General features: G+C 29.0%; 1 protein-coding gene across 1 annotated transcript; it reads left to right on the forward strand.

The window, feature by feature from the left end:
* The first annotated feature begins 5,888 nt into the window (after positions 1–5,888).
* Positions 5,889–6,467, forward strand: LOC149252804 (uncharacterized). The gene has a single exon (XM_089454280.1). It carries the CDS (start codon positions 5,889–5,891, stop codon positions 6,465–6,467), a length of 579 nt encoding a protein of 192 aa, XP_089310406.1.
* Positions 6,468–7,212: the final 745 nt, after the last annotated feature.

Raw genomic sequence — 7,212 nt, forward strand, 5'->3', positions numbered from 1 at the left:
AGCATAACTGCTTCCATTTTCGGTTGAACTGTCCAACCAGAACTTTGTACAACTGCCAACCAGTTTCTTTTTACAAAAATGATAACTAACTGTTGATTATCTCCTAAACTAAAACAATTCACAATTGTAATTCTATGGTCTCTAACGGCCTTTTGGGAAAAATGAAACAAATAATAAAGAAAATAAAAAAAAAAACGACAAGTCTAATAACCTGTCCAGCTATGCATGTAATCTTCGGCTTGTTCTTGTTTTCTTTACGAGACAGTCAACCACCTTCTGTCTCCTCGGAGTTGGATGCTCCTGCATCACTTATACTCCTACTTAGTATCTCTGGATGTTGGAGGATTAACATATTTAACATATTTTCTTATCCTCAAGACCAATCTCTATTCAACCCCTCTTTATATAAGATTTTTTTATTGAATAAGCTTATATATTAAAATACTATAAGTAAAATTGTTTTTATTGGAGAAGTTATATAAATATAAATTAAATGTTTTGGTAAATGACAATATATATAAATCTATAATAAGAATAAAAATATTATACATTATATCTTTACTTTAATTTATTATTATTTTTATATTAATAATAATAAAAAATATATACAAGTTAAAGATATTTATATTTAAAAACAAAATATTTGTAATCATGGAGCTTCATTCCCATTATCATAAATATTTTTAATTTATAGAGAAGCTTTGATACAATACATGGCTAATACCATGAATTATCAATACTATATATTTAAAAAATAGTGATTTATTTGAAATGAAATTTGTTTATATCATAGATATTTTTTAATTAATTAATTTAATTAAAAGGAAAAAAGTACATAATTATTTGGGAGATAAATCACAACTTTTGATTTATGTATACTACTAAGAATATTTTAACTATCTTAAATCAAATTTTAATGTCTATTAATAAAATATTTATAATTAAATTAAAAGTTTAATAATCTTACTCGAAAATAAATATACTAAAAAAATTCATAATGAGTAATCTTATAAAAATAAAATAAATGCTATATCTTTATTAAAGATCAAAAAGAAATATAGTGACAGGAGCAATATAAAAGCATGATTATTTTAATCCAATTATAAAAAACATTTTCTTAATTAAATTATAAATATTGGAATATTTAAAATTTGAATAAATGTGAATGAAGTTAATTGTTTAATTTCACTCATATAAATTTCCAAGATCTACAATTTAATTAAACTTAAATAAATATCAATATAACTTACCTCTCCAACAATAATTAAAAAGATCTTGTCATGTTTGTTAATCTGCTGCAGCCATACCCTTCGACTGATTGAGCCCTACTGTCTCAAATGACAGTATGTATTTTATGACAGATAAAAGAGACGTGACAAGTCACGCTATCAATCTCTGAACTTCGTTAACTAGAAGCAAAACTCCCGTTCGTCTAATTGACTTCCTAATTTCTGTCTGCCTGGCTTCAGACTCTGAAACAAACGAGAGTCAATCTTTTGAAACATCGAAGCGCGTTACATCAAGTTTCACTTACTTTGTTAAAAGTCGCTCTGGTTGGTTATAAAAAGTGTAGGCATTTGAAATAAATGTCTGTAATAAATGATCTAAGTCATTTTTCTATATATGAATAAATACATAGATTTGAGTGATGGTAAATATTGAAATACCCGTTTAAATTTGATGGGTATTATTCATATTGCCAATCATTTTACAATGTTCATGTCATTGATGACTATTACTAACTACGAGAGTTATTTAGTTTTTGAAACCGTCAATTTGGTGACTGATTTAAATTTTACACATACAAATAAGCAATTTTAAAAAAATAGAGAAAACAAGTTAAAGAAATTACAAATAAGCAATTTTAAAAAAATAGAGAAAACAAGCTAAAGAAATTAGAAGATAAGTAGTGTCCTATGCAACACTTACAATATTAAGACTTTAAGGCCACACTTCAAGATAAACATAAATTCGTCTATAGTGGATCTTTGGACTTACAATCCAGTGGGAGAGAGATATATGATTTGGTCTATATGGCCCTTTTAAAATGAAAATAAAGTATTGTCTAAATAAAAAACAATGTTGTATATATTTTAAAAAACATATTTTAATAGTTTAATTACAAATATTATAACTTAGCATAAAAGTGATGTGGTAAAAATATTTTATTTTTATTCTCTACAATAAATAAATCATTTCAATGTACATGTCAAATAATTTAATTTTCTATTAATTTTTTAATTAAAAAAATCTAATTCTTTTTCTAATATTTTTTAAAATTATTTTAATGTAGAACTTACAAAAACTATTTGAATATCCTTGTTAACTAATTAATTTCAGTGTTAACTTGATATATATGTATATATAAAAACAAATATATATATATATATATATATATATATATATATATATATATATATATAGACGCACACATATTTTGATGGCAAAAAGCTTTCAAATAGTGTTACTATTGTATATTTTGATGTGTTTTCAAGTATATTTTTAAGTCAATTACGCATAAAATCCAAAACAAAGATTTGTTAGAGTTGTAAGTTTCAGTTGTTCCGTTTGCACAATCTAGGATTTTCAAATAGTTGAATTCCTTTACGCATTGAAAATGCAATTTAAATAATGATAATTTATATATATCCATCTTGACCATAAGAATCAAATATCTCAAAGTATAAATATTCTTTTGTAGTTAAAGGAAGCTTGTACATTAAGAAATTTGATTCCTTTAAGCGCTTGTTAGATCTTTGGTTAAGATGGATGTATATTTATTACAAAAATATAGTCTTTGAGTCACACCATGTGTTCCAAGGTTGAGACTCACAAGACATGTGAAATAGTTGTTTTTCATTTGATTTTGAGAGCTTTATATAGTTTCTTCCGTGTTGGCACATTGGTGATATATATGATTTGTATAAAATGGGTCTTTTTATTAGTTTGATTAGAAAACAAATCTATTTTGTGGTTGGATATGGAAATCTCAAATGTGTGGTCACCAAGGGTAATATGTTCCCACATCAATCTAAACATAGTTGGGTTTGTGACTTTTAGGTGTTATTATATTAGTTGTAAAAGTCTATTCTTCTTCTTTGTAAGAATATTACTAATTTCTTCAAAATCCATTCTTGCGTACTAAATTTTTCTTGAAATGTTATGTTCCTCCTAATTTTTTTATTTAGAAGAAGCTTCAAACTTGTTTTATTATTTATAAGGTTTTCCTTAAGTCCAACTCATCAAATTAAAAGAAACTCATCGAATTAAAAACCAAAATCAATTGCTCCTCTTCAAAATACATTATACTTAATTGGTTAGACCAAGCCACTTGATTTTTTTCAAAAATGATTTAACATAATTTACAAAATCTTTCAATTTACTTGAATAGTGACTATATATGATTGTACCAAATTATTAAATCATTTAACATTAGGAATAAGCATAGTTAAATATATTTGATTTTTAAAATAGTATAAAACATACACACCTATTTTATTAAGTGTTTAAAACTTATTTTATACTAAAATCCAAATTAAAAAATTTACTACCACAATATACAATATTTATATTAACCAAAAAATATATTCTTATATCCGAAATAAAAAAATTAACAAAAACATATAATTGATCATAAGTAAAAATAAAATCAAATAACATAGAGAGACCATTTAAGAAAAAAACATACGTGAAAGTGAAGAATCCTTGTCAATTTATACCTTGCTCACGTCTATTTTATTTTTCCAAATACTATGTAATTTACCATAAACTTTAAATAAAAATATGTAATTTGCCTTGCGGATAAAGATGAACATAATTTAATATTTATATTTTCCGGAGAAATCACATAGAGAACAAAGTGTCGACGCGTTTCAAATCTAGATTTAGGTTCATGATGAGGACTAGGATGAGGAGCAAGATAACAGACCAAAATATATAAAAATCTCAGAGATGCAATGGTAAATTCCCAATGGTTAAATATTTGTTTTTATTTTATTTTTATTTTTATTTTACTTTGGTCCTTTAACATTCATAAAATAAAAATAAAAATAAATATTTAACTATTGAGAACTTACCATTGTATTTCTAATATTTTTATATATTTTAGTTTATTGATCTTGCTCTTCATCCTGGTATTGATAATGAACTTAAATCTAGATTCGAAACACTTCGACCCTTTATTCTCTGTGTGATTTCTTTGGAAAATATAAATATTATATTATATCATGAATCACGTAAACATAAAACATCATTTAATGTTTATTTATTTAACTTAGAATTTAATTTCTCCTCATTTTAATTAATGTTAAACGACTGAATGTCAAAGCTTGGGATTTGAATTTGGCATTATTCGGCAGGTAAACAATTAATACTAAGGTTCCCAACTTTCATATGTCAAAATTGACGTAACCACTTAAAAGAAAACGTCTGCCTAATACCCGTAAAACATAATGTGAGTGCCACCTCAGGATAGGGAAGAAATGCCGATCTCTTCAATTGGGAGGCTCATCTCCAAGTGGCTAATCATATACGTGCAATTTAGAAAGAATAATTATCACGTAAATTAGAGAAGTTATTTTAAAATATTAATGAAATTCAGATATACTATTAACAAATTATTAAAAATATTTAATAATAAAAATAATATTATAAAAATAGCTATTATGATAATATTATTATAATTATTTTAAAATAATAATTATTATTAAAATTATTTTTATTTTTGTATTCAAGTTTCTGTGATCTATAATGAATTAAGCAAAGTCTTTTGGTAGAAATCACATAAGAGAAATTTTTGGTCAATGTGTTTCAAACCAACAAGTGTGGTTCATCATGGTCCTGATGATGAACCACACTTGTTGGTTCGAAACGCATTGGCCAAAAATTTCTCTTATGTGATTTCTACCAAAAGACTTTGCTTAATTATTTTTATTAATTAATATTGCTACTATTATCTAATAAAAATATTATTAAATAATTAAATAATAGGAATAATTTTGTTAATAATAAAAATAACAATAATATTGTTATTAATAATATTAATTAATTAATAATTTAATTAAATATCAGTTACTTAATGAATAATAATTTATTCATTTATTTATATTTAAAAAACCTAATAATAATTATTTAATTTATTTATTTATTAATTTGAGTTGTTTTTAGTGAGAATTTTTTGGAAGTTCTCCCGGTGTAATTTCTCTAAAATCTGACAGGAATTTATTGAAATCACAAGTTTGATGGATAACCCTTGCACAATCGAAGTGCCCTAGGGGTTTTCTAGTGTGTCGAATCCATATATACAGTAAAAAAACTAATTTAAATAACACAAATCAAGACTTCACATCAAATTCTTCCACCGGATTCCAGCACCAGAAAATCCAAAAACTCGCAGTAAAGACAACTCCTTATTAATTTAGGAAAAAAAACTAATTTTTAATAATATTTGTTGAAAAATATAAATATTATTTTTTATAATTTATATTTTTTTTTTGTCAATAATAATAATAATAACAATGTTTAACTGGAAATAGTCCTCTCAAAGGCTTATCAGTAGAAACAGATAGGCATCCAACCAAGCAGTTACTGGGATGGCAGCCTCCCCCCAAGAGACTTCAAAAAGAGAGGGAGAAGAACGGATCTCCAACGAACAATTGAAGTAGGGAAAATCCTGGTGGACTCAGGCAGGTATGCAAAATTGACGAAGTACTACAAGCCCTCCATCAATAATGAATCATGAAGCTCACTTCATGGAATTTAAGGGGGAACAATAGCCCAGGGAAACTCAGAACTCTAAAAAACATGATAAAGATGGAGAAACCGCAAATTTGTTTTCTTCAAGAAACAAAATGCAATAGCAGTACGCTAGGAAGCATCCTTTCCAGAGCATGGCCAGGATGCCAATCGTAGCAGTGGATGCAGAAGGAGCATCGCGGGGGTTAGCAATAGTGTGGAACCCACAAATGCTCACTCTCGATGATTTTCATGCCTCCCACCATATTATCCAGGCCACCTTTCACATTACAGGAACCAATATTCATGGCAACCTCACTAATGTCTACTTCCCTCAGGAAGCAGGAAATAAAATAGCTTTACTCAACACAATAGAAGCTCTGAGCCTCAATAGAAAGCATCCTCTGTGGATCATTGGAGGGGATTTCAATATGATAACCAAGCTGGAGGAAAAGAAAGGTGGGAGAATTAGGCTGGATCAGGAAAATGTCTACTTCAAAGACTTCATCCAAAACAATTCTCTCATCGACCTGCAATTTTGTAATGGCACACATACATGGAGCAACCGCAGAGCCGGGAAGTATCAAATTGCCTCAAAGCTAGACAGATTTCTCATTATAGACAATTCGGTTCATTTGGGAGGGGATATAGCGGCAGCCATTCTCCCTTACTCAGGCTCTGACCATTGGCCCATCTCCCTCCAATGGCAAAGGCCCGGCAACACAACCAAGTGACCTTTTCACTTCGAAGAGTTCTGGCTTACTCATCCTGCATTCAAGGACTTCGTCAAAACAACATGGAGCACCTTCTGTCTGCCTGAAGGATCCTAAATGTTTCAGTTCCAACAGAAACTCAAGTATCTAAAATCCCAAATTAAGAAATGAAATCAAGAGACATTTGGAAATATTTTCAATGCGCAATAAAATCTAAACAAGGAAATGGCCGACCTCCAGCAACAAATTATCACCAAGGGACACACTGATTGGACCTTAGAACAAGAGCAGCGCATAAATACTCAACTGGAGGAGAGGATAAAGCAGGAGGAAATTCTATGGAGGCAAAAATTTAGGACCAAATTCTTCCATCGAACCACTGTCCAAAGAAGAATGCACAACAATATCTCCTTCATACAGAAACAGGGAGGGGCGAGGGTGGAAAAGCATGAAGAAATCGAGGAGGAATTTCTCAGGCACTTCAAACAAGTGCATAGTGAGCCCCTGGCAGATAGAAATCCAACCATAGAAAAAATAATCCAAAAAGTTCCAAAAATCATCACTGAGGAACACAATGAGCTCCACCTCCGCCCTATTCTCCCTCAGGAAGTGGATGTAGCCATGCACTAGCTCAAGGAGGGCAAAGCCCCGGGGCCGGATGGATTCTCGACTACCTTCTACCACAATTTCTGGGAGCTGATAAAAGTTGGGGTGTGGCAAGTAGTGGAGGAATCCAGAGCTCTTCACTGGCTTTTACCTTCCCTCA

The sequence above is a fragment of the Pinus tabuliformis genome, chromosome 7, assembly GCF_031772625.1.
Source record: "Pinus tabuliformis cultivar Carrire ecotype Pingquan chromosome 7, CPIR1, whole genome shotgun sequence".
NCBI lineage: Eukaryota > Viridiplantae > Streptophyta > Pinopsida > Pinales > Pinaceae > Pinus > Pinus tabuliformis.